Below are 26,172 nucleotides of genomic sequence, written 5' to 3' on the forward strand. Positions count from 1 at the left end.
AAAAGGTGGGGTGGGGTTTTTTTTGTTTGGTTTGGGGTGGTTTTTTCCAGACGGAAAGGAAGGGGAGTCAAATGATTCTGCATTGACAGCAAGAAGGAAAGCAGGATTGAGACATGTTAGGAGAAAACCATATCTCCAGTCTGGTTTGAGGTGCCCTGGAGAGTCCTAGGAGAAGGCCGATGAGGAATGTATTTGGGAGGGTTTTATGGCTGGACACTGCACAGCAAGGGTTCCCAACTCATAGCTGCAAGCTTGAACATGGGAAGACAAAGAATCCCAAGCCTAGAAATGGACTGTGAACAGCCAAGTCTAGGAGCCACCATTATTTAGGATAGCTAGAAAATGTGGTCTTTAAAGGAGGTGAGCCAGACAATATTACAAATTTCATAATAAACATTTATTTTTGCAGGGCTATTTCAGACATTTACCACTGAAACAATGATTCAACTCCCATCGAAAGTGACTCAGAAGGAGGTATCCATAGGATTGTTAGCACTGAGGTGATTTTACCAAGGACATAAACATTCCTATTCTTCCTTCAGCGATACTTTGAAACTGGTGGCAGACTGTGGCTCCGAGGTGGCTATCACAAGAAACAACAACCACATCTGCCACTCTCCCACACGCTGGACCTTTTAAAGTAATTTTCACTCCGACAACATCCTACTGACAAACGCGACGGGCCGCCAGCCCCTCCCCCGCTCCCGCACTCACCACACCGCCCCAACAGCCGCCCCCCCGCGCATGCGCTCGGCCCCAGGCGGGAGGCGGGAGCACCCAGGAACGGCCGCCCGCAGCCACGCCCCCAGCCGGCCCGCGTGCCGTGCTCCCTCTCTCGGCCCGGGGTTGGGGAGAGGAGGCGGGCGGTCTCCGGGATGTGCGCCGCGCCGTTCGGAGGAGTATGGCGTCATCGGCGCGCGCCGCGGAGCGTCGTTCGGTTGGAGCGATGTCGCCGCCGCTCTTCAGCCTGCCCGAGGCGCGGCTCCGCTTCACGGTGAGCCCGGGCGGGGGGTTGAGGCTCCTCTCCCTCGCTGCCGCTCGGAGCCGGACCGAGCGGGCGGGAGACGGCGTCCGGGCGCCGGTGTGGGGCTCTGCCTCCCCTTCCGCATGCGCGGCCGCGCCGGGTCGGGTCGGGCCGCCTCTGCCCGGTCCTGGGCCCGCAGGCCCGGCCGGCACTCCCGCTGAGGAGGGGCCCGGGCTCTCCTTTAACGGGCGTTCAGCGCAGCCGAGATAAAGCGCCATAAGTTGGGGCATAGGGCTTCATACCGGCTCAGCCTAGCCCGCCAAGGGGGCGATTTGCTGTTGAGTTAACTAAAACCAATGTAAAATAAAATGAAGTTATGGCGTAACCCCAGCAGCAAAACGTCCGTAGCTTATTGTGCTTATCTCTTGTGCCTCTGCTGAATGATGCTTTTCCGTTGCCAGAGCAGGTGGGGCTGGATGTGTACTTAGGCCTCTGGATCCCGCCGTTTGCGGCCCAGTTTGTTGGGCGAGGGGGTGGGATTTGTGCAGAAGCGGTCTAAGCACAGACACTTGCTCGGTTAGGTTTATTTCGTTACAGTAATTTTTAGACCGTCTTGTTAGCAGGAGTCATGTCCCAAACAACCATAACCTGCCTGCGGGGCAGGTGAAGTTGTGTTTGTGGGACTGCTGTAGATGCAGTATTGGTCACAACAGCGTATTCCTCTGTGTTTCGTTTAGAAGTACTATTTTCACCACACTCTTGGTCCAGGTTTGAGGTGTGATTTTCAGCTGGCTCACGTGTCTAATTAGCTAGCCACTTGTTATTTGCCCTACTTGTTACAAAGTTCTCTTTGTAAACTGACACGTGGTATGTGGCAAATAGATTCCTTAAGTGTTTCTGTCCACTGTCAGATAGAGGAAGGAGGAGATCCTCCCGCTTTTGTAACTTTTGTTTCTTTACATTTTGGTAGACATCCACTAGAGAGGCTCTGAATAACAAAAGTATCAAGCCATTGTTGAACACATTTAACCAGATTCCTGGGAGGTAAGTGTGGCTTGATTTTAAAAGGTGCTTACTCAGATAATTGTTAGTAATCTTGTCCATAATAGTCGTTATTAACTGATGTGGAATGTTTGCATTTGCAGTGAAAATGAAAAAAAGTGTACCTTGGATCAAGCTTTTAGAGTTATTGTAGAAGAAGAAATAGTAAGTATTTTAAACTGCTACAGCTTGTCTCTTGATAAAGCTCAAATTTCTATTTGCAAGTTAATGTATTACTTTAACAGCAACTTTAGTGTAAGGAAATGTTGTTTATTAAAAACATGAATTATGTAAAAGTTATCTAATTAACATTGAATATAGATGATTAAAGGAGATTGGTAGGTAGGACAGAATGGCAGTGTTTTACAGATACCACAGTATAGTGAGAGGTGTTGACTTAGCCTTTTCCAGCAGTTCTTCGTAGTGCTTATGAAAGTCTGCTACATCTTAAAATTCTAGTTCATAAATATGCATTATTCTACAACTGTACTTCAAGTGTGGGGTGGAGTGGGTTATCTCTTACTAGCAGGTAACAAAGGTGCCGGTCAGCTGAAAAGAATGATGAAAGGAATCAAATAAAGGTTTTGTTGGTATTACCCGAATGAAGGTTGCATGTGGTATATTAATTTTCAGAGGTAAATGACTCCATACAGTAGGTATTGTAGGGTCTTTAATGGCTGGAAGCAGTCAAGAAATGTTGCTCACTCAATAAAAACTTCATATAGTTAACTGACAGGTCTGATTTAATAGATTGTTTGAAGTTTTGGGAAGTTGAATGTCAATATTGGTTTCAAATACGCCTACTTGAAACCAAGAACTTTAGTTTTGAAAGATATATTTAGGTCAGAATAGAGAAATTTAACACTGTTTTGTTTGTTTAGATAAACAAAGCTCCATGTGAAAATCTCCTGGCAATTATTTCTCTTGCTATTAATGGAGTCACAGAAGGTGAGCATCTTTCTCAAATCTGCTGGCAGTTTTAGGGACCATTTAGGGGAATTTTTAAATCTTGATTGTTGTAAGTCATCTACAGCGGTTGGCTTTGATAATATGTGGCCCTTATGCTAGTGGTTAAGTCTGTTTCATGAGAGGAATGAAGTCTTATAAAATTAAATTCAGTTATATGTGTGACATTTGCGTTGGAATTTTTTTTTTTAATAGAGGAATTTGCAGGGTTTTGGTTGCAACGTAACTAGCATTTTCTATCTTTGTCCACCCTGTAAAATGCTTAGAAGTCTCCCATCATAATTTCAGAGATGAGACCACTGAGGCAGAGAGGTTAAATGACTTGTAGGTTTCTCTGTCAGTTGCTGGCAGACAGAAAAAACTTCTGAATATCTGTGCTCGTCTCCCAGTACTGCCTGTTGGTACATGTCTGTTTTTAGATACTTGAATCTGTCTCTTGTGTCAGAAATCAGTGTGATAATCCCTTCGGAAAGGGTTTTTGCACTCTTCCCTTTGTTTATTTGTTCACATTACACATCAAATACTTGTTTGTTTTAGTAAGTATAGCTCAACTACATATGTTTTTTATGAACTGTAGAATAACGAGACCTGTGATTATGAGGAATGGAGACACTACCGAACTACGGAGTGTGGGTAGACAGACTTGGAGCACTGCTTTAGTGGTGCTTTACTGAGGAAAAGCCTCTCAAAATTCATGGGCGTGTGTAGTGTAACTGTGGATTTAGAAGTCTGAAAGAGTTCACTTGTGGTCTGCAAAGAGAAGTGACATTGTTTCAGGCTTTGAGGTTTATAGAACAGTTATTCTTTATTGGTTTATATTAGTGCAGAGCTCTTGTAAAGCTCATCTGCATATGTGTACATATAGAAGTAGCTTCAATGAAAGTTCACACTTTAGCCCAAGCTTTTTGTTAGGATTTGTAGTAACCCGGGAGAACTTTTTTTCTTTTTTTAACATAATGTCCCTCAGCTGCCATGCATCTTTGCATTTCAGTTCACATGTGCTGAATAAAGTATTCCCTGTTCGTCATAGGTATCTGCACTGCATCAACCCCTTTTGTGCTTCTGGGGGATGTTCTGGATTGCCTGCCTTTGGATCAGTGTGATAAAATTTTCACTTTTGTGGAGAAAAATGTTGCTACGTGGAAATCGGTAGGCATTTTTCCAAAATGTGATACACTTGTACTAAAGCTTCTGTCTACCTGAACCTTTTCTACAAACAGATTTTAACTGTCTTTGTATCTGTTTGTGTTAAAATAGTAGCATTGAGCACGTTTTGTTTTGAGGCTTAAAAATGTCTGGGCAGCAGAGGTCAGAAAATTAATAATAAAAGAAATCATAATTTTGATATTTTATTTCTAACTCCTTTCTCTACAGTATACAGTGTTTGTCACATTTAGAAACTGGAAATTTAAATTATTACGGACAATTGGTGTGAGTAGCTTTTCTCTTGACTTATTATTCAGCTTCTTCCTCAGAGCTGCAGGAGATTCTTCCATCTCCAATTTGCAGGGAAAGAAGTCATCTTGGTCACTTCCTTAATGAGCTTTCCATTACAGGACTATAGCAGTGGTGAATATGTTGCCCTAAAATATTTCTGCTCTTGAGGAGCAGTTGGTGTTTTGAGGCCTGCGTGAGCATTTTATGCTCTTGCTGTACCATGGTGCTGTAGCAGAAGAGCTGCTGTGACAGGCTCCTGAGCTTCTTGTGCTGCGGGTGCTGTTAATTAAAGAGGGAATTCATGGTCTCAGGCAGAAGTCCTAACTTGCCCACATTTTATTCCAAGATCATAAGAAATCTTGGATCTCGGTATCCTTGGTAACACCTGAAAAGCATTCTAGTTTCTCTGTGTTTTTCTAACCTGAATTTCCTAACCAGGACTACCTCCCGTAGGCATTCATTCAGGCTGTTCTGTTGCAGATAACATTGTGTCCCCTGATATATTCACAAACTGTTCTTTATCATTTGTTCAAGTATTTAGCAATTTCTTTCTCCTGCTGCTAAATTACTAATACTGTGAATGCTCTAAATCTTTTGTGTATTACTCTTTGCTTCTGTGTATAAATAATGCATGGAATAATAAAGGCAATGAGTGTAAAAAAAATTAGTCTGTTCCAGGAAAAAAAAAGTGGATGCTGCTCTTACAGTTCATTGTCATATGTGTTTCTTCTGTGTGGAGGCTGGATTTAAATGTTGTGTGTTAAGCTTTCTTCAAATTTCTAGGAATGCTTGTTTTATGTTGCCTTTTTGTGAAACCTGCCCCTTATTTAAGCAAAGACTCAAATTTGGAGTTAACAGTAGGAATGACTCATTCATGGCTTGTGATTGAATTAAAATTCTGCTTAGGAAGGTTTTGTGATCTCTTAATGATCTAAATACCTTTACTCTGTTTCAGAATACATTTTACTCTGCAGGGAAAAATTATTTGCTACGAATGTGCAATGGTGAGTCGTAGTTTTTCAGGGGGCTGGTGGGGAATTAAAGAACTCCCTATCACAGCAAATGAAAGTGAGTTTAATAATATGACTTGCATTCAGATGTGTTCAATAAGTAATAAAGTTAATAGGCAGATCATTCATCTTAGCAGACATTCATGAGTCTTGCCAATTAATGTAAAAGTCGTTCTGACCTTAGGGAAATCTCTTCGTCGGTGGAGGTCATTACAGAAGAACGTCTGAGAAATATTTATTTCTCAGCAATGACAAGGCCCATATCAGAGGCTGCATTTGAGTAGGATTCATTTGAATTTATTGCTGTTGAAGATGTTAGGACAATTGGTAGAATGCACTTGGAAAAAATATGGCTGATCTGAGAAAGTTACTAGCATTTAAATTTACAAATCTTAGCTTCCTTTCATTAGCTATGTAGGTCATGTAATTAGCAAGTCTTGAATTCTAGTGTATGAGAAATTGAAAGAGGGATAAATACTAATATTCTTTTTACAATATTTAGACCTCCTAAGAAGATTATCTAAGTCACAAAACACAGTCTTCTGTGGAAGAATTCAGCTGTTCTTGGCTAGATTATTTCCGCTTTCAGAAAAGTCAGGTGAGATTTTTTGCATTTCATCACAAAACACAGTCTTCTGTGGAAGAATTCAGCTGTTCTTGGCTAGATTATTTCCGCTTTCAGAAAAGTCAGGTGAGATTTTTTGCATTTCATCACACTTAACATCTAACAAAGACAAAATATGCTGACTCTCTTAAGTTTGATGCTTGCAGTCCAAATCCAATTGGAGAAAATCACTTTGCACTTGTATCTTAGTTCTTGTCTGTACACTTAATATTATGAGTGACTTTCACTTGTTGTGATTTTAAACACAAGTTTTGAATGCAGTTTCTGAGAATTTTAATATCGGCATCTCAGAACTAACTGAATGAACAGACTTATGAACTTCGCAACTTCTAAGACTGACCCTTTGTTTTTCACAGGACTTAACTTGCAGAGTCAGTTTAACCTGGAAAATGTCACTGTTTTCAATACCAACGAACATGAGAGCACTCTAGGACAGAAGGTGAAAATTCCTGTTGGTTTTCACTCATTCTGCAGTAAATGTGTAAGATTGTTTGCACAAGACTGTGCTACTGTGCTTAATGTTTGGAACTGTATGTTCATAATTTCGTTGTCCCTCTTCCCAGACCAAGCTGATTCTGGAAATAGGCATGTTACCTGGTACATTAAACTGTGCAGATTTTGAGGGGGGAAAAGTTGATTTGATTGTGACGGATAAGCACTGTCACGTACTGTACTAAGTTTTCCCCACAGTGTACAAAGTATAGAGCTGTCCCTTCAGCTTTTTTCAAGAGAAGTCAGGCTACCATTGCAAAGTGTATTAAGGCGTTAAGACAGGATTTGTTGCGCATTTTACTGGAATAAAATTTTAGAGATTTTTTGAATTACCAGTTTAAGCTTTCTGATCCAAAGTATAATAGAATCTTTAAAATAAAGAACACTCTGAAAACTGTATGCAAGTTATAGTGGCATTTGTATAAGTTTTAAATTATTTTTTTTCCTCTTAGCACACTGAGGAGAGAGAAGAAGGAATGGACGTAGAAGAGGGTGAAATGGGAGATGATGAAGCACCAACAAGTTGGTGAGCTTACAGCAATTTTAAAAGTTGAAATAAAACTTTATGAAGTGAAAGGAAGGAGCTGTTTTGAAAATATCCCTAAATGTTGTGCTCAGAATTCTACTTATCTCCTGCCTTCTCAAGATTACATACAACCTAGCAGTGTCTTAATCGGTTTAAGTGGAGCTGCCTGGAAAAGAAAGAAATCTACAGATATTTGGAAAAAATTGCATACCCTGGCTAAGAACCACTGCTAATCTGTTATTTTGACAATTTTCCAAATTATCTTGATAAAACTTGTTCTTGTAAAGAGGTATTTAGGGATTCTTAGTACATGCTGTATATGCTTTTAGGAGAAAAAGCTGTGCTCCTCTTCATTCCCCAGGTGGTGAAAAACTCGTAAGATCCCTTTTTCTTACTATTTTTGCTTTTATGGTGAGTAAGTAACAATAGACTGGATAGAAAACTCTTTTAGGGACAATTTCTGAATTGCAGATTTCTCTAAGGGCTTGCTATTCACTCATTATTTCACTTACAAAATGAATGATATCTTATGGAATTGCAAATTCCTGAGTGGACTTGAATTTAATATATGGTTTTCAATATTTTTTTTTTCTCCCCCCCCCCCTCCCAGTTCCATCCCAATAGATTATAACCTGTATAGAAAATTCTGGTCACTTCAAGATTATTTTAGAAATCCTGTGCAGTGCTATGAGAAGGTCTCATGGAAAACTTTTCTTAAGGTAATCTGAGTTCGTGCTTTCAACCATTCAGCCTAAGTTAAAATCACTGTTTACACAAGTAGGAGAGTGACTACATAAGCATAGAACAGTTCACATGCTAATGTCATTGAAAAATAATAGTGCATGAGGAAATGCATTTTGCTGTTTTCTAAAGTGAGCCTTTGACGGTAAACAGTATATTAAGATGTACTGTAAATCCCCTAATAAAACTTGTGTAAGTCAATAACAGAAAGACTTCATACATTGCAATGTCAGAAGTACCTTTTTTGTGACTTAGCAGCTGCAAAAAGCAGAACTTGTGGGTTTGGGGTTCCCCCCTCCCAAGAGGATAAACAGTTTCACCTAGTTCTAGATCTTACTTTTGAATAGTCATATTGATCCCAGGGGGATCATAAGATGATAGGTTCCTAACAAAGCAAATCTCTTTATACAAGCCATTACTTGAATGTCCGCTTGAGCCAGTTGCTTCAATTCTGCTTAGTATGAATGTTGAGGACAATTTATTGCTAAGCTACTGTTTCTTCGCAATTTGTCACTCAGTGTTTATTTAATAGCACGAAGCCTGTTGGCTTTTTTTAATCTTCATTCTCTGTGTTGTGGTAATAAGAAGTAACATCTGCTCAGACATTCTAATATAAATCTAGTTAATGAGGTATATACATTCTCAGCTATCAAAAAAAAAAAAAAAAAAAAAAAACAAAAAAAAAAAAACCCCACATGTGGTTCAGAAAAACTGAACAAGGCCAGGCTTAAGTCTTTCAGATGCAATTTTTTAGGTTTTCTTCATTGCAGCTTTAAGGCTCTGAACTGATTTTTTTGATGAGCAGCACTGCAGTTTTGACTCTCACTGATGTACCTTTCATTCTGAACAACTTAAATTGAGTTTGAATATAGCATTGTCATGTGGACCTTTTTTCTTTGTAGCATGTAAACAAAGCAATTGTACACTGTTCAAAACCTGCAACACTGTTTTTCTTAGCACATTTTGAATACTCCAAATTTTTAGATGTTCTGAAATGATAAGTAACACTTTCACTGTCATTTGTTGTGTTCAGAGAAGCCCTATACATTGGTGGTAAATGGGTTGTTTCGACTGGCTGATAGCAAGTTTCCAAATTATTTCACTTGCTTGGCACTGAGTCTGGTGTAGTTATCTAACTACAGAGTTTTTGTGTTATTTTCATGTGGCAAGTAACTCTTGTTTTATAGTACTCAGAAGAAGTTTTGGCTGTTTTCAAAAGTTACAAATTGGATGACACTCAGGCTTCCCGAAAAAAGTTGGAAGAATTAAAAACAGGAGGAGAACATGTATATTTTGCAAAGTTCCTAACTAGTGAAAAGGTATGTGATTTTTTTTTTTTTTTTCCTCAAAATCACAGACTAATTGAGGTTGGAAGGAACCTGTGTCTAACTTAACTTTCCTTCTCAAAGCTCTCTGCTAGAGCAGGTTGATCAGTGCTATGTCCAGTTGGATTTTGAATGTCTCCACAAATAGGGACTCCACAGTTTCTCTGGGTATCCCATTACACTGCTTGATCACTTGATTTAGATAGATTTATTCTGTTCTTTTTTATTTTAGTCTTTCTTTGTGGATGGCCTCTGTTAATTGATGATTGAGGGACTTCTATTTCTGGAATAAGAGTCTGCAATAAAGCTGACGTATTGCATTTCATTTGTACTGTTACATTTAGAAAGGGAAGTTAAAAGAAAGTAAATATTTAAAAACCTGTTGCTTTTTTTATTGCCTTTAGAATTACATTTTCAAAACTTGGCTGATGGTGTGCTAACTGTATTTTCTGCCTCATAATGGTCTTGTTTAAAATTGCTTTGAAAAAAATCTTGAGAGTTTTTAGTTCTGTTGATATTACGTCAAAAATACAATGCTCTATTGAATTTAATTCTAAAATTGTTGTCTTCATTTTGGAATAATATGTAACTAACTTTTAAATACATGCATTAATAGATGACAGAAAGCAAGTCTCAGCGCAGTATGAGTTTTCTCTTGATGGGATAGAAGAGTAGGTAAATTCATCATAAGCCTTTGACCTGTGTATTGACAATTTTAAAATAAAATAGTATAGAAGATACAGAACTGGTTGCTTAATTAACACCCAGTAGTCAAAGGCCTTTTTCTTTAAAGAATCTTCAAATGCTCCCTTTGTATGATGTATCATGCTGCAGCACATAGGGTAGAAACCAAGCAGTGTGTCACTGTGCAATTGCGATGAGAGTGACTGCTTCTGTGGTAGCTGAATCCTTATGTTGTAGCCAGTTGTTCATAGGTGAAGGGAGCAAGCTGTCCTTCAGTTACTGAAATATTTGAATATTTGTTTTTCCAAATTCTTGTTCACTTCAAAGTGAATGTTGTTAAATCCAGCAGTATGAAACTAGTTAAAAATCTAGGGATACTTTTACAAACAGTTCCTTGTGCTTTTAAAAAATTGATTTAATTAGAAATTTTGCTGGTCTTTCTTAAATTGTGCTAGATGACAGTTTACCCATTTTAGTACCTTGTGAAGCACTGTCCTGAAAGTATAGGTGGTACTGAATAGAGCTTTTGTAATGACTTACCATCATCTTGTTGTAAAAACAGTCTCCATGGAGTTTATCTGAAAATATTTGTTGGATTTTTTTCACTTACACATATTTAGTCTCTTTAACATGTAATTCTTTTTTGTTGTTGTTTAGCTGATGGATTTACAGCTGAGTGACAGTAACTTTCGCCGTCACATCTTGTTGCAGTACTTAATACTATTTCAGTATCTAAAGGGACAGGTCAAATTTAAAAGGTAATGTGGAAATATATTGTGTTTTGGGGATAAGGAGCTAAGAACTTGGAGATAAACCAAAATATTTTAAAGGAGTTTATGCCTACTTGTTCTAAGGTTCTTGTGAAACTTGCAGGGCCTTGGATTGGTAAATACAGGATGTGGCTGAAGTTATTTTATAGCAGCAAAGCAGAGGCCTCATTCTTGCCTTTCTCTGCTCCTCTCTGTGTGATTCTTTGCCGTCCATTGCAGTGGCTCTAGTGTTCATTAGACTCACTTAAATTTATGCAATTTACTAAATGAGCAAAAACCCACTCTGCTCGTCTTTGCAGAGTTAGTTTTCCGCCAAACTGGTGAGTTGAGTGGAGTCTCTGAGAAGTAGAGGGTAGAGGCCACTAAAGCTTGCTTAAGGTGAGTGCCAGCCATGAGAGGGAAGGATTATCTTGGGCAGCTGCTAGTTGTTAGACCAATGCAAGCTTGTATGTGGCATCGTTTGGATCTATATTGACTCTGAAATATGGCATTGGTTGCTGATTTGTTTTTCCTAGTGTGCCACAGAATTCTGTCTAAAATAGCAAAAAATAACAGTGGTGATTATCCTATCTTTTCCTACTCTCTAATGTTATGCTGAAGAAAATCCTAACTCTCTGTTTATTTCCTGTGCCCTTGTTCATATGTGCACATAATGATTAACATTTAAGGCAGCTGTCTTTCGCCTGCAATATACTGTTTTTTATAAACAGATCTCAAAGAACTTTGCAAACTAGATTAGGATCGGATCATTATCTTCATTCTATAGATTATTTACCAAAGCAGTCCAGTGGCAGAGGAGGAATAGAATTCATGTGTTCTGAATTGCAGTTCAGTCCAGTAGAGGTGATAGTCATTTGAATGACAATTCATTGAAGTGTTCATTAAAAGCACTCTTATTAGTGGTCAAGGATGGTGTGACATATAAATGGTATAGTATAACACTTGGTGCAGTTGTTGTAATAATACTAATTATTCCCTTTTTTATATCCTATTAACTAAGAGAAGCTAGTTCTCAAAGTCTTTCTCATGTTATTGACTGAGCCATTATCATGTTTATATTTGCTGCTTAAGGTACCTAGTGCTTCATAAGAAGCTGGTTGCTGTTAACGTTGTTTTGGAACACTAATTGCAATGTTAATAGTTACACTTCAAATGGATTCTTCTTGAACCAGTGAAAAACAAATACTAGATTCTCATCTGATTTTTAATGCATTTAAAAAAAGTTCTGGTCTCTGCTTGGGAATGAAGTGGACCATGTTGGATTTATTTCTGTGTTCCTTTCTTTTCACTTCTACTTACTGATTGCATTATAATTCTAGATGTACCAAGCAACTTGTTTAAAGACTTCAGGTTATGCTATATAGAATTCATGTTTTGAGGTATTCAAGGTCGGTGTTCTGTATACAGCTGGTAGATTGTTTCTTTTACTATGGTTTGTCTACAGTACTGCTTTAGCTGGGGTTAGGAGAGGTTTGTTTTTTTAAGTAAGCCTTTCATTGCACCTACTTGCTGTGCTTTGGTGTGATCTTGAATCATGCAAATGGACTTGCTATTGGATGAAGCTAAACCTGAAAGTATATTCCACAAGCACATCTAATTAACTCCACAAACTAAGGAGTGGTCAGTCCATGGGACCAGACCAGAGCGCGTTCAAACTACTTTCTTCAGATCCCCTCTAATGACCCTCAGAAAGCATGTAGTGTAAATGATGTGTCCTCAGCACTGTTTTAGTGTGTAGTAAACTCTTCAAATTTAAAAAAAAAAAAAAAAAGTAAAAAAAAAAAAAAGAAAATAGAGCTGATTTAATGACACTTTTTTTGTTGATTTTTGTTTCATTGGTTTTGGGTTTTTTTCCAATTCCAGTTCAAACTATGTCCTAACAGATGAACAGTCTCTTTGGATTGAAGATACTACAAAAGCAGTTTACCAGGTTGGTACGGTAGATACTTCTATAAAAATTACATGGAAAAATATTTATTGTGTAATGCTGTATCAGTGACCTTTGAAGCAGTAACCACCATGTTCTTTGGGTTTTTTCCTATGTATTCTGTATCTGTACAAATATAATGCAAAAAGTTAACTTTTTTCCTCCCTCTCAATCATAGCTTCTTTCAGAAAATCCTCCGGATGGGGAAAGATTCTCAAAAATGGTAGAGGTAAGTACTTTGGTGCCTGTCTGAATAAAGTCTATATAGAGCATAAAAAAAGCAGTATCGTTTTAAACTGGCTTTTGGAACATAGATGTCATGTCTGAGAACTTTTATCTCAGTAAAAAAGGTCTCATAACATCTTTTTATTTTGTAGTCACATTTTTCCCATGTTTTCGTTAATGTCCTTTTCTTCCTTCTCCTGGGGAGAAATGGAAATGTGCATATATGTGCATGTGTACACACAGGAGACACTGGATTTTGGGGAAAAAAAATAATTAAAAAGTCTTTACAGAAAGGAGTGCTGTGCCCAGAGACATAGGAATAAGATGCAAGTGGAAACTAAAAAAAAAAAAAAAGTTGTCGTCTTGCTTTCATTTTTCCCTTTACTTTGGCTGCCTCTATTTTCTTGTTTAGAAAAGGAGAAATAAAGCCTTTCCCACAATTACTGAAGAGAGGAGCTACACTATTTTTGAATAAACTAAACCAGCTGCCTAAGATTATACTGATGACCTTCAAAATAGTGGCTGAAATACAAAATAACAAAGTTTTCTCTTTAATTGTAATAGCTCAATTAAAAACTTTGGGATCAACTCTGAAGGTGATTATGACCCTAATAATGTGCAATATTATGTTTCTCTAGCATATATTAAATACTGAAGAAAACTGGAACTCATGGAAAAATGAGGGCTGCCCAAGCTTTGTGAAAGAAAGGTAACTATTATCAAGTAGAAGCTTGCTGTTGCTTGTTTGAAATGGTGGTTCAACTTCAGAATATGTACCCACGATGTATCTGAACATTAATGATTCACACAACTTTAAGATTTGCATAGAAGAATGTCCCTTCTGTGTGTGCAGAAGGCTCCTAGATTTCTGCCAGAAGTCTTAAGGCTTCATTATGTTAGTGAAGAGGTGGTTATGTATGTGCGGGGTCTCAGGAGAACATTCCGCACTGTCTCATGGCAATGTTTTGTTCTCTTAATACCAAGGATCCAGTGACTGAGGAGGCTGAAGCATGTTGTCTCCTCTCCTGCCTTCAGCAGATGCTAGGTTCAAGAAGTTAGTGCCTGACTTCTATATACTGCTTTGGATTGCCTCTAATGAAGCCTTTGGTGTTAAGGCTTTGGTGGGACAGCATACCTGGAGTTTTGTGTAACAGTTCTCTTATGTACCTTGTTAGGTTTGATATTTGGTGGTGATTGCTTACCTGAAAGGAAATTACGATTAGGTGGCTTTTGCCATTGAAAGGTTTCCTGTGTTATTAGTTACTAACTAGTGACAAAACTTGAACTTCGACTCCATATGTCTACTTGACTATCTTGAGGTGGTGCCCAAACATTCCTCTTCCATCCTTATTTATTCTACACACAGACTGTAGCCTCTTTGTGGTAGGGAGCAGCTGGGTCAATCTCTCTTTGAAGATATCCTTTTATGGAGGGATCAGGTGGAGCCACCTTTTCATGACTTCATCTGTTTGCAAAAAAGGAAGAGGGGCTGTGAGAAGAGAGAAGTTACTATTGGGAGCTAGGGAGAAGTAAAATTATGAAATTTGACTTTTACAAATGTTCTGTCTCCTTCTTTAGATCTCGGCCAGAGTTTCAGCTTGGGTAGGTCTTATCCTAGCCTCAGTGGTCTGGGATCTCCATTCTCTGATCCCATGAAATCAGATGCACCTTGGGAAAGAGAACTTGGAATCATAGAACAGATGATCCCAGCAGCAGGGTAGATGATACTAAGTATGTGCTGCTGGCATAAACATGATTTGCTTCTTTTTCTATATCAGGACTCTGACAGACCTTTAAATTTGTGAGTGAACTAATTCTGGTGTTTGGCAAATACTTTTCCTTACTTTACATTCTCTCTCCTCTTCCCCACTCCCTTGTTCCATTCCTGGAATCCCAGTCCTTCTGAATACATTAATCATAATTAATCTCGTCACCAGCTGAAGTGAAGTGGCTTAATTTTGTTCTCTGAATGTCACTGGTTTGATACTAAAGAGCTGATTTTTATTTTTTTTTCATTAGACCTCCGGATTCTAAGCCAATGAGGCCTGTGAGAAAGAGGCCAGCTCCAGAGGACTTCTTAGGAAAAGGACCAAACAAAAAAATCCTTATGGGGAAGTATGTTGAATTTCTTTTGTTACAGGGTTTCTGGGTTTTAGTTGGTTAGTTGGTCTGGGGTTTTTTGTGGGTTGTTTGGGGTTTTTTTGCCACTGACTGTATTTTCTAGTCAATAATTTTCAAACTTCCTCATTTTGCAACTGCCAGGAAAGAACGGCCAAGGGATATGTCAGTTCTTTTAAAACTTGCAGTAGGCTTCCTTTCCTTATAGTCATCTCTTGTAGATCCCTTTTAAATAGTCTGTAAGTTACAGGGTGAAAATCAGTGGTTTGTACTCATTGGATCAGTTTTTATACTTTTGTAGTCCTTATGGTTTTGCTTAAAATCTATCTGTGCCATGGGTTTTAAAATAACACCCACTGGTATTTTATCCCTGGGGCGAAGAATTCTACCTGATATGTCCTCTCCGATAAAAATGCCATATTTTGCATGACACTAAGTGCTGCATTTTTTCACTTCCTCCTTTAGGAGGAATGATAGTCTATTCATTCTAACAGTTCGCCCAAGCTAGATGTGGAAACTTGAGCTTCAAGACCTTGTACTGAGTGTTTAGTAAAATGTCCCTTCTGAAAAAGAAAATGGTAAATTATTTCATTTATCAAAACAAAATAGCCTGACCTGAGCTAGTTTGGAAGGAGAGTTTGTTACTGTTTCTGACCATAGATCAGCAAGAGATTATAATAGAAATTTAATACATAATTTACCTAATTTGCAACATCAGATAAATTTTCTGTCACTTCTGGTAATTCCTAATATGTATGTATCACAAAGCTCGTATGATATGCTTTATTATAAAGGCTCTGGGGTGACAATTTCTGTAGCGTTGTTTCGTGTGTCTGTCTTTGAATGATGGAGTGTGGAATGATAGAATGATGAATGTGGAGTTTCATATGCATTTATGCTTCTCTTTTCAGTGAGGAACTGACCCGCCTTTGGAATTTATGTCCTGATAACATGGAAGCTTGTAAATCTGAGAATAGGTAAGTAAAAGATGATACATTGTTGTCTAAAGCTAACTTTCAGCACTCTAATTGCACATGCAATTACAGTTATTGCAAAATCAGTATAAGGAAAGTATGTAAGATGATCTCATATGGTATGCTGTTTAACTCTGTGTCTTGAGAGAAGTTGGTTGTACGAATCTTTGTCTTAAAATCTCCTTACGGTTTTCTTCACTAGTGTTTTCATTGCTTAGTAAAGTAAAATCTAAGCTAAAACCCAGATGGAAATCCCCATTTTGTAAGATTGCAAAGTCTGGCTCTAATGAAGTTAGCATGCTGTTTAGCTATGATTTTCAAGCAGGCATGTGCTTTGAACGATACTAGATAAGAGGAAATTGGCTAGCAGGCATTGTTCCAGTGCATACAGGATCTACTAGTAGTGCAGATGCAGAAAAATACAATCATTGGTTATCCTTCTGCTTGCACAGTTGTAGGAAATACTGAAAATCTACTTTGCTACGTAACTTCCTATTTGTTAAAGATAGCATAATCCCCTTTTGTGCAGACATGGCACCTAGTATGAAAACTTGGAAAAGGAATGGGACAGTTCCCAAAGAGAACTTTGCTAGTAATGGCTGCAAAGGCTGGGTGGCTGCAAAGGCTTGGTGCCTGGGGAGAGGTGCTAGCTGTGCTAGCTGTGGAATTGCTTTTCCAGAGGTTGAGAGCTCTGCAGAGGAGTGCCTTCCTTTCTTGTGAGGCTGGGATGTGCAGGAAGGCTTCTGACAGGATACTTGACTTTATTGGGCCAAGGGCTAAACACAGTGGAGCTGTGTTTGGAAACAAAGCTTTTGATTCCTTGTGCATGATTGTATTGCGCTGCAACTTCTTTAAATAAATAAACAAACTCAAACAGAAAAAACGCTGAAACTAAACAAATGGAGATAAACCAAGAAAATTGCATGCCATGGTAAACAGGAAAGAGAAGATCCTGGAGGATCTGGATTAATTTCCAAGTTTTATTACAGACTTCGTGACTGAACGTGGTCAAATGACTGCAGCTTTTTGCTTTGATTCCCCATGTCTTCATTCAAATGGGGTAATACTTCCTTACCTGTCTTCTTTTTACATAGCTGTTCTTCGGATAAAAACTGTCTTATAAGTTTTTACATAATGCCAAATATAGCAGGATTCAAATCAAATGGGTTTTCAAGATGCTGGCTTTGGTTCCCATAGTCAGTGATAATACCACACTTAAACATGCATGGGGCACTGATTTCCTGGGCAAAATGTGTTTTTCAAAACAAAACTAATGTGAATTTGTAGACCAGTGTGCTTCCACCCCCACAACTGATCACTAGGTTCCCTTGTAGAAGCAGATATGTCTCTGTCAAACATTAGGTAGGAGAAATACAGATCATTATGAGCTTGCTTTGCACCACTGATAATTTTGGCTCACAGTACCTACAGCTCTTAAGTAATCTGTATTTCTTGCTTGTAGTGTTAATAGCAGCAAACTGTCCTGATCACTGTGAATATTTCTGTTATTTTTTTAGGTTGTGGTTCTTTATGTACTGGTTTGAATACCTTTCAGAAGCAACCGCTAGCTGTTCTAAGAACAGAAACATCCCTTTCACCTTTTTAATATGTCCCCTATGAACCACAAATACTGTCTTTCAAGTCACAGAAGTGCTGAGTTTGGAAGAGACCTGTAGAGATCACCTGCTCAAAGCAGGATCAACTAGATCAAGTTGCCTAGGACCTTCTCCAGTCAGGTTTTGAATGTCTCTCCAAGAGTGAAAGCTCCACAGCCTTCCTGGCCAACCTGTTCCGGTGTTTGACCACCCTCACAGAAAAGTGGTTTAGGTTTTTTTTCTGATGCTTAAGTCAAATTTCCAGTATTTCAATTTGTGCCGGCTGCTGCTTGTACTTCATTGAGTAACATTGAGTCTGACTCTTTCTTCCTTACTGCCCCATCAGGTATTTATTTACTGCCCCTGAGTCTTCTCTTCACCAGAGTAAATGGTCCTAGCTCCCTCAGCCTCTGCTTGGATGTCAGATGTTCTGTCCATGCACAGCCTTTTGCACAGACCTGTGTCTCTTGCACTGGAAAGCCCAGAACTGGACCCAGCACTCCAGATGCATCTTGCCAGTGCTGAATAGAAGGAAAGGATCATTTCCCTTGACCTGTTGGCAACCCTCTTCTTAATACAGCCCAGGATGCCACTGGCCACCTTTGCCAGAAGGGTGCATCGCTGGCTCATGTTCATGATGTTGTCCACCAAGACCTTTTCTGCAAAGCTGCTCTCCAGCCAGTCAATCTCCAGCATGTACTGGTGCCTGAGGTTGTTCCTCCCCAGGGGCAGGACTTGGCATTTCCCTTTCCTGAACTCCAGAGGAATTGGCTGTCAGGAACCTCTTGGTCCTTTGAAGTCTCTATGAATGGCAGCAAAACCCTCTGGTCTATCAACCACTCTTCCCAGTTTTACATTGTCTGCAGACTTGCTGAGGGTGCGCTCTGTCCCATCATCAGTAGGTCAGTAATGAAGGTGCTAAATAGTACCAGCCCCAGTATCAAGCCCTGGCACATGCTAGTGACAGGCTGCCAGCTGGCCTTCATGCCACTGATCACATCCCTTTGAGTCCAGGAGTTCAGATGCTTTTCAGCCCACTTCAGACAAATTCTGCTGATGCCTGTAGACGTTGGACCTGTATTGAATGTACTTTAACTGAAGTACCTTCAGCAGAAGGTACAAGAATCACCATGGGGGGTGAAATGAACATGTACTTGAGCAAGTCAGGAAGCCACTAAGATGGGATAGTTAACACAACATTAAGCTGCCTAATATTTTCCCCCCTATAAACTTAGTGATTGTTAAATAATTGAAATTGGGGAGTATATTGTAGTCTAGGTCTCTCTGGTAGCAGATGAAACCGCAATAGGGGTTAAAAAGGCCACATTTTACTATCCTTTCCTGTCAAATTGCACAAAACTAACAACCATTTTAGACTCTGAGCACAGTCAGTTATTAGGGGTATTTTTATGAAAGTCTCACTTCCTTATTGCCATAATTCTTCTCTTGGGTCCCATAGTCCTTTTTCACCAAATGCTATTGACAAGATGTTCATGTCACCTTTTGGTATGGCAGAAGGTTTAAATACATATAATAGGCAGTGCTAGCAACTACTGGTATGCTTAAGTGGTTATGCAGTAAATAATTTTATAGCAACGTGTATCAAACAGATTCTTTGCTTATTTGAAGTTGTTAAGTTTGAGTAGGTTGGGTTTGGTATTTTTTTCTTCTGTGGATAAATTTGAGATGTGTATGAAGGAACTGAAAACCAGATATTTTAGGGTAGATTTTGAGGAGTATTAAAGCTCCTTATTTTATTTTTTAGGGAATATATGCCAACGTTAGAGGAATTTTTTGAAGAAGCTATTGAACAAGCAGATCCTGAAAACATGGTTGAAAATAAGTACAAGTATGTTAATTTTTGTTGTGTTTTGCTTTATTTCGATCTCTTTTATGTTTGGATTGTTAAAGAAAACAGACTGTTCTCTCTCTGTATTGTTAATATCTGTACAGGACTCTAGTAACGTACAAAAAACTTTAATATAATTCTGTCCAAAATTATAATCATGAAATTACGCAGATCTTTTTCTGTGCTTTTATAGATGACAGACTGTTACCAACCAAACTTGTATTTTATTATAGGGCTGTGAACAATTCTAACTATGGCTGGAGAGCATTAAGACTTCTAGCACGCAGAAGTCCCCACTTCTTCCAGCCAACAAACCAACAATTCAAGAGTTTACCTGAATATCTAGAAAATATGGTAATCAAATTAGCCAAGGAGCTGCCTGTAAGTAATATTATCCTAGAATAATAAATGCTGAATTCATTTGACTTCCTACTTGTCTCTCTGCAGTCCATTTGGTACATGGGGAGGGAGGGGAGCAAAAAAACACAGGGGGGGAAAAAGCTTGTAAAGCAAAAATTGCAAGTGAAATTGGTCTAATTGATGAAGATTGCAGTAACACTAAACTGAATAACATTGGCTCGCCAAGTAACTGCTGAACTTTGCCTTGTATTCTGTGAACAAACAGCTGTGGCAATCCCAAGTTTTTCTGCTGGATTGGTAGACAGGAATATATTTGTACCCAGCTGCTTGGGTCTCATGTTGCGGTGCAAACCACTTTTACTGAAGGTGTAAGCCAGTGTTAGGGCTCATGAATATCAGTAGCTGTGGCTACTGGGATGGCAGTAAAAGGGACAGGGTGTACAGCTGAAGATACTGTGCTAAGTGTTACCAGAGCTTTACAGCAAGATTTACCAGAGCTCTTCTATCAGCTTCCTGACTTTTAAAATATGTAAAGAAAAATAGACCTTGTGGAGCTGTAAATTTAAGGCTTTAACCCTTTCATGTACAAATTTGAGGCCAGGGAGGGGTCTTTCGGATCGCTTTATAGACAATGATAAGAGAGACTAGGAGTTGGGAAAAGGGATCATTTTCTAAACCTTTGACTTAGCACACAACCCAGCAATTTATTGTGGATATGAACCCATGATTCCATATTTGAGACTTTCCTTGTCTGTAATGTGAAACTACTGAGGTGTAAAGGTTGGGTTGTAATACATAGCTTTTTTGTTTGTTCAGCCATCAGAGTTAACTAGATGCTAATAGCAATTTTAGAAAAAAAAAATACTGGGAGGGGAGAGCTGTTTAATATATTAAGGTATCACTTTATGTAATATTTCTGATAGTACTACTGTCATGTACCAAATGTTGTGGCAGGAAACAAATACAGAGATAAGGCCTATGACTGAAATGTAGGAAAAGAGGAAGCCCTTTGTTCATCTTGGCTGATCAATAGCTAAATCAGAGAGTGAAAAGTTTATTGTTTGCGTATTTGCCATGTTTAAGAAGTTTGAAAGTACAGAAAACTTTGAGGAATTTTGGAGCGAGGAGTAAAATTAGTGAAGAAGAATTTAAAAAGTTTATTGCTAGTGGTGTCATAGAAAGTTGGTTGGTTGTTTTTTTTAAAGTAAGTAATAAAACTAGGTATGTAATATTTAGTTGTAGTTACTATGAAAAAGAGAGAATCCTGTGAAGTCAGTGGATACTTTCATTAGGTTTTTTAGTTAATAGTACGTTTTATTAGAACACTTATTACTGGTGTTTTGGATACAGGAGACTGGGGTATTTTTAAATCTCATATGGGATCATGTGAGGTTTTCCATTCTAACACACATTCCAGAGACAATCACAGAGCTGTGAAATTTCTCTTTAAACACAAAATTCATCCAGTGATGTTTAGTTCTTTCATTGTAGCCTCCTTCTGAAGAAATAAAAACAGGCGAAGATGAAGATGAGGAAGATAATGATGCTTTATTAAAGGAAAACAATGAAAGTAAGATTTGCATGTTCTCAGTCTTTTCAGTTTCTCTCTTGATGTGTATTGTAGAAGCTGTGTTTTACCACAGTTTCTACTGAGGGTCACCAGTCCTGGTTACCCCAGTGCTTCTAACTGGAACCTGCATTCACACCAAGAAGTGCAGCCTTTTCAGGACACAGGGCACCAGTAGCAACCTCTCAGTCTTGTGGCCTGCAGCACTGAAGGCATCCAACTTGTTGGAGTTGGAGTAGCACTTTAATTAGGAGCCTTTTCTGCTTATGTGGTGTATGTTTACAGTGTTAGGTGTTCATAGCTGAAACGCTAGCATTGCTGTGTAAAAACCTACCCGAGTGTTCCTCGCCCTGCTTTCCTGTTCTTTCTGCCCTTTAATTGCCATGGGTACATGCTTCCCTCTAGCCCCTGCTGGGCTGAGTAGTTATGGGACTTTCAGAAATGGATATATTCCAACTCTGAGATCTTTACTTCCTCTTCATTTCAAATATCTTAAAAGGCAAAAGCTTGTCTGTGAGAAGAGCAATCTTCCCGACAAATGTTCTCTTGTTCATTCCTCTCCATGAACCAGTCCGTCCGTCCATTTTTGCCTCTTGCCTGTAACCTTGGTATGTCATGCTCCCAAGTGTCCTTCCCTGTCTCCTGTGTCTGTAAGTCTGCCACCTTCCATCCTCATTCATGCCTTCATCTCACAGCACCTTCTCCCTTGCGTGTTGTATCTCTGTGTGCTAGCTCTTGGATCCAGCATGGGCAGATGGGGTGTGCAGGGCATGGGAGGCACACACCAGGGTACCGCTGGTAATTTTGTTGAAAGATTTTTCTGTTAGTGGAAAGCCGCCTGTGGGCCTCTGAATCTCTCTTCTAGTGCCCTAGTGCATCCAGCACCAGACCTTTTCCACATTCTCCCCATCAATAGCGGAGAAGTTCTCTCATCTTCAGCTTAACACCGCCTGACACAGCCTTCGGAGCTTCACTGTGTTGATTTTACATCTTTCTTTACATCTTGTCTTAAAGCCAAGATGTCAGAGCTGTGGTCCGCTATACAACATTGTGCTTAGAAATAAGGGAAGCGATTGGAGTGTTTTTGTTGTTTTGTTCGTGATTGTCCATTCTTTTCCCCTTGATGTAGTGAGTTTAGCTCAGATAAATGAATGTGACTGATAAGCACTGGAGAGAGTTGAAACTTCCACTCCATGCCAGCTGGTTCTTCAGGTGGCATGAGGGTGAGATATTTACTAAAAACTAAGGATATGATTAATTTCTATGCAGTAATTATGTGTAATGCAGTTGTTAGGATTTTTTCTTTAAAAGCATGTAATAAACATAGGTGGTAAGCCATAGATTGTAGACCATGACAAGTGATTTTTTAATCACTGCAGCACTTGTCTTCTCAGCAGAACACAGCATTCCATGTCTTTTATCTTGATGCCAGAATGACAGAAAATTCCTTTAAGTATTGACTACCTATTGAAGTTACTATCCTATTCACGGTCCTGCTGCTAATAGGAACATGAGGCTTTAGTAACTCAGTAAAAGGGAAGCAAAGTGTTTTTTACCTGGGTTAACTCTTGAGTAAAGTGACTAAGATAAGTCCAAAAGACAATTAAATGTTAAAGATCACTCTATTTTAATATCATTGTTGACTCATGTATTGAAAATTGCAGGCTGCCTGTCAAAATCCTTGTTTTCATTTGGAGGGGGCAGTTCTGATATACTTAAGGTTTTAGCAATTCTCTTTCAGTCAAACAGGAGGTAACATAAAAAACAATTTTCTTTATCATGGGCAATAAGGGACATTCTTCTTGAAACCCAGGTAATACATCTGTAAAAATCCATCTGTTCTCAGAGGTCTTGAGTAGGTCTTAACAACTAAAGGAAAGATGTAAGTCAGTCTGTTAGTAAATAAATTGGAGGTTTAAAATGGGGCAGATCAGGGAAGATTCATTGCAGTATCTGGAGTCGTTCCCTGTGTCTTGCTCATTCTTTCACACTTTTTTTATTTTATTTTATTTGTCTCCAGGTCCAGAGGTACAACGGGACAAAGCCATGACGGGCGAACAAATTGAGTCATTTGCGACAAGGCTCGGGGAGCAGTGGAAGTCCTTGGCCCCCTACTTGGAAATGAAGGATTCCGATATACGGCAGATTGAGTCAGACAGTGAGGACATGAAGATGAGAGCTAAGCAGCTGCTGGTTGCCTGGCAGGATCAGGAGGGTGCACATGCAACCCCTGAAAATCTGATTACTGCACTGAACAAAGCTGGGTTAAGCGACCTTGCAGAAAGCCTAACCAATGACACTGAGAGTAGCAGCTAACACGCTTCACATGCTAACTTGTTTGGTTTTGGTGGCGGTGGTGGTTGTTAATTGTGACTGTTCTGGCTGTTGTCATCATTGTTAATTGTGACTATTTTGTTGTTGGTGGTTGTTAATTGTGATTATCATTGCTAGGTGACAGATTTTTGATAGGTATTTTATGTTCAATAAACAATAAAACTTTTTAATAACATTGTTCAGTTGTCTAGATTTTCTGAGAAAAGGATTAGTCATCCTGATCCAGAAATAGGAAGCTTCACCTTGGATGGCAGAAAGGTAAAAGGGAGGATGGAGAGTCAAGGCAGCTTCCTGTGTAGCCTGCAGCAAGGAGGGTTTGGCACCAGCAGAGCTCAGGTGGATCCTGTTGGACAGAGCGTCTGGTGGTCTCTGTGACCCTGCTGCTGCTCAGTGGTTTCTCAGAGCATGGGTAGGTGCAAAGGACTTCCAAGTCATCGCTTCGGGTGGTGGAGAGCTACAGACCATCAAAACATACCTGTTTGTGAGTGATTCCACTCTGAGAAGGTAACAGTCGTGATGGAGATCCAAGTCATAGTATTCACTTTTAGCGAAGAACCGCTGTCCTTGGAGGGAGGGGTGCTGCGGTCCATCGGCTCTCCTGCTGAAGAACTGGTTCTCTCTAGGCCTAGACAGTCAATAATTGGGAGGGGTTTCCATGCTGGTTTTTATTAGTAATGATTAACTTTAGTCTCTGCATATGTTTGGCTATTTAAGAACTCCCCTGAATCATGATAAACAAGGTAAATTTTTTTTGTCCCAGTTCACTGTGAAGAAGTGATAAGTGGTTTCCTTTTAAGGATACAGCTCTGTTGATGAGTACAAGCTGTTGCATGTTTTTCCTCAAGAAGCGAGAGATTTTTGTGGTGGTATAGCTAGCTACAACTTGTTTGGTGGCTATTTCCTGTAGAATTTGTGTCATTCAGTAAAACTTAATTGCTGAGTATTTGGAAAACTACATACTACAGGACTTTTCTCTGCATTGTTTCAGTTACTACATTGTACCTGTGAATTTCCAGGGTGGTTTGCTACCAGCTGGGAGGCAGGTTCCTGCATACAGCTGTTGAGGGCAGCTTTGTACCTGCTCCCCCTCTTTGGATTTAACTGCATTTATTAGGAATTTGATTACTGGGTGCTCCAGTGAAAGTTGGTATGGGCTGATCCATGGGACATGCATTGGAAATAATACAGCCTAAGTCTTAACCTCTTGCTGCAGGTACAATTTGGTAGAAGGTACAAAAAGTAACAATGTCACTTGACTCAGGCACTCGAGTGTATGGTGAACCGTGGTGTGTATGGATGACTGAACAGTTCTTGAAGGTGGCCTCCCTTGACACTGGGAAAGCTGGGGCTGAGGACAGCCATAATGAAGGTGACTGAAGGAAGCCATGTCCAGCAAGTTACATTCTTGCTGCTTCAGGCATGAACCATGATCTCAGTGCTTGTGTTCAAGGTGGGAGACTTGGGCACCAAGCCATCCCCCTGGTTTAGCTTTGATCCCTTTCTCTGACCCAGCAGTCTTGTGCAAGGACTGCAGATTTTTTCTGCATTATCTGACAAGTGTGACAGCACTGCTCTGGCCTTCAAACAGGCATGGAATTAGACCCACCTGGGGAGAGAGCCTGACTGTGAGGATCCCTATCAGGGCTTCAAGCCCCAGCCCTAAGGCGCAACTAAAGGGTTTGATAGACCTAGAAAGACCTCCACTGGAAGTGACAATGGCAGGCCTGTAGACCCATGTAGCAACTGCTGTTCCTCCTAAGGGGTTTTCAGTGTCCCAGCTGTTTGTTATTAAGTGTATCCTGTCCCAGTGAGACAACTTGTAGTACAGTTGTCAGGTGTGATAAACGCATGCATGTCAAAATTAGGAAAAAGCAAATGGGGCAGAACACTTTCTGGGAAGGAAAAACAGTTAAATTTTTTTATAACTATCAGGCTGTGACCAGTAATAAAAGATTAATTATTTTATGGGTGTAGGCTCTCTTCAACTGCCAACAGCAGCTTTCAGAGAGGAAACTCTTTCCTCCTTAACAGGACACAGAACAGGCCTTTAAAACAGAGGAGCCTGTCCTATTTCTGTGGGGTACACAGGAACAGAGTCAGTACTGTGCTGGGGAACTTGCCTTTAAGCATCATCCAACTTTTTTAAATTGCACCCTTAGCCCTTTGGCATGCTCCCAGGGTAAGCTGTGCAGTGAAGGCAGCAGTGCAATAACCAGCAACACGAGTTGTAAGGCAGAAGAACTACCTGGGAAGGTGAAAGCTGAAGCCAGTGGCCCCAGAGGAGGGTTAAAAGAGGGATCCTTTCTGTGCAAGGAAGGCACAGCTGAACTCACCACACTGTCAGCAAAGACACAACAGAAGGTATTTCATATGAATACGGACTAGCTCTCCCAGAAGGGAATGGGACACATTAAAAATCAGATCCTCTACAGGCCTCTGTTGATGGCCTAGTGCTTTTCTGGTAGTTGGTTGTAGCCAACACTGAAATACTTTTTTTTACTGCAGCCTCCCACTAGCATACAGCTGCTGTATTCCTGTGGGGAAGGAACAGAAGTTACTGTAAGCAAGCAAAGCCCAGTTTTGCAGCCACTACACTAGACTTACATACTGAGTAAAGAGTAACAGGACAGGAGATAAATCCC

General features: G+C 39.7%; 1 protein-coding gene across 2 annotated transcripts; it reads left to right on the top strand.

Annotated features, from left to right (window-relative positions):
* Positions 1 to 837: 837 nt before the first annotated feature.
* On the top strand, positions 838 to 23,708 carry THOC1 (THO complex subunit 1). 2 transcript variants are annotated; one of them, XM_049829262.1, is made up of 21 exons: positions 838 to 994; positions 1,935 to 2,008; positions 2,110 to 2,170; positions 2,887 to 2,953; positions 4,002 to 4,120; positions 5,364 to 5,412; positions 5,921 to 6,016; positions 6,400 to 6,524; positions 6,988 to 7,061; positions 7,672 to 7,780; positions 8,990 to 9,121; positions 10,469 to 10,569; positions 12,445 to 12,511; positions 12,687 to 12,737; positions 13,372 to 13,442; positions 14,753 to 14,848; positions 15,763 to 15,828; positions 19,186 to 19,269; positions 19,503 to 19,650; positions 21,121 to 21,199; positions 23,217 to 23,708. In XM_049829262.1, exons 1-21 carry the CDS (start codon positions 902 to 904, stop codon positions 23,510 to 23,512), a joined length of 2,058 nt encoding a protein of 685 aa, XP_049685219.1. In that variant the 5' UTR covers positions 838 to 901; the 3' UTR covers positions 23,513 to 23,708. The 2 variants fall into 2 exon arrangements, with proteins under 2 accessions (XP_049685219.1, XP_049685228.1); XM_049829271.1 differs by having other exon boundaries at positions 6,400 to 6,482.
* Positions 23,709 to 26,172: the final 2,464 nt, after the last annotated feature.

Source organism: Accipiter gentilis, chromosome 2 (genome assembly GCF_929443795.1).
Source record: "Accipiter gentilis chromosome 2, bAccGen1.1, whole genome shotgun sequence".
NCBI classification, from domain to species: Eukaryota; Metazoa; Chordata; class Aves; order Accipitriformes; family Accipitridae; genus Astur; species Astur gentilis.